Source organism: Peromyscus maniculatus, chromosome 21, assembly GCF_049852395.1.
Source record: "Peromyscus maniculatus bairdii isolate BWxNUB_F1_BW_parent chromosome 21, HU_Pman_BW_mat_3.1, whole genome shotgun sequence".
NCBI lineage: Eukaryota > Metazoa > Chordata > Mammalia > Rodentia > Cricetidae > Peromyscus > Peromyscus maniculatus.
In genome coordinates, this window is record NC_134872.1 from 473,302 (window position 1) to 474,569 (window position 1,268).

A 1,268-nucleotide genomic window follows, 5' to 3' on the forward strand; every position below is an offset into this window, starting at 1 on the left:
TGCAAAAAGAAAATGGTGATTGTTTATTATGGAGCAAATATTTTTTTTTCTTTAACAACACCACTGATTGGCCCATATTTTCATCCACCTTTAACAATTGATTTTCTGATACAAAGTGTAAGCACCATAGGTGTAAAAAATGTAAACTTTATACCTAAGGTTCTGATATCCAGGACACAACCAACAAATTACATGTTCGAATACGTTAATTATTGAAATTAATGTTGGATGGAAGCATACTTTCTTTCTATGGAATTTACTATATCTTTTTATCTCTAGCTGCTACAACAATTTCTGGTCTCGAAATGACTGTGACAAACATAACCACAAGGAGTGGGTTCCTTCTCATGGGATTCTCTGACAAACGTGAACTGCAGATTTTGCATGCTTCACTCTTCTTGGTGACATATCTATTGGGGATGGCAGGTAACTTCATCATTATCACCATCACAACACTGGACCCGCAGCTCCAGTCCCCAATGTATTACTTCCTGAAGCATCTTTCCCTTCTGGACCTCTCATCCCTTTCTGTCACAGTTCCCCAGTCTATTGACAATTCCCTGATGGATAATGACTACATTTCATATGGCCAGTGTATTCTGCAAGTTTTCTTTTTCACATCATTGGCTGCAGCTGAGGTGTTCATTCTCACAGTGATGTCTTATGATCGCTATGTGGCCATCTGCCTCCCTCTGCACTATGAGGTCATCATGGATCCCAGGAAGTGCATGTGGGCTGTGACAGCTGTGTGGCTAAGTGGAGGCATCTCAGGAACCTTGTACACAACAACTACATTCTCTATCAGATTCTGCAGGGACAAAATAATCCACCAGTTCTTCTGTGATGTTCCCCAGTTACTCAAGCTCTCCTGCTCTAATGATTACCTTGGAGTGTTGGGAGTGGCTGCCTTCATGGCTGTAATGGCCTTTGCCTGCTTTATTGCTGTCACCCTCTCTTATGGCCAGATATTCTCCACAATTCTCAGGATACCCTCTGCTGAAGGTCGGTCTAAGGTCTTTTCCACCTGCCTACCCCACCTCTTTGTTTTCTCATTTTTTCTGATCACAGGTACATGTGCCTATCTAAAGCCAACTTCTGACTCACCAACTGCTTTAGATCTTCTTCTGTCTATCTTTTACACAGTACTGCCCCCAACACTCAACCCTGTAATATACAGTCTGAGGAATGAGGCCATGAAGACTGCTCTGAGGAAGGTGCTGTCAGGTAGACAGTTCACAGGGAAAAACTTCATATTTGCTCTGTCATAA

At 42.1% G+C, this 1,268-nt stretch overlaps 1 protein-coding gene across 1 annotated transcript; it reads left to right on the forward strand.

Annotated features, from left to right (window-relative positions):
* The first annotated feature begins 305 nt into the window (after positions 1-305).
* Positions 306-1,268, forward strand: LOC102911169 (olfactory receptor 14J1-like). Its single transcript, XM_006996861.3, has one exon. The coding sequence runs from the start codon at positions 306-308 to the stop codon at positions 1,266-1,268; it is 963 nt and encodes a 320-aa protein (XP_006996923.3).

Bases quoted from the DNA above. Each gene is read 5' to 3' on its own strand.
- LOC102911169 (XM_006996861.3), top strand. From the start codon at position 306: ATGACTGTGACAAACATAACCACAAGGAGTGGGTTCCTTCTCATGGGA.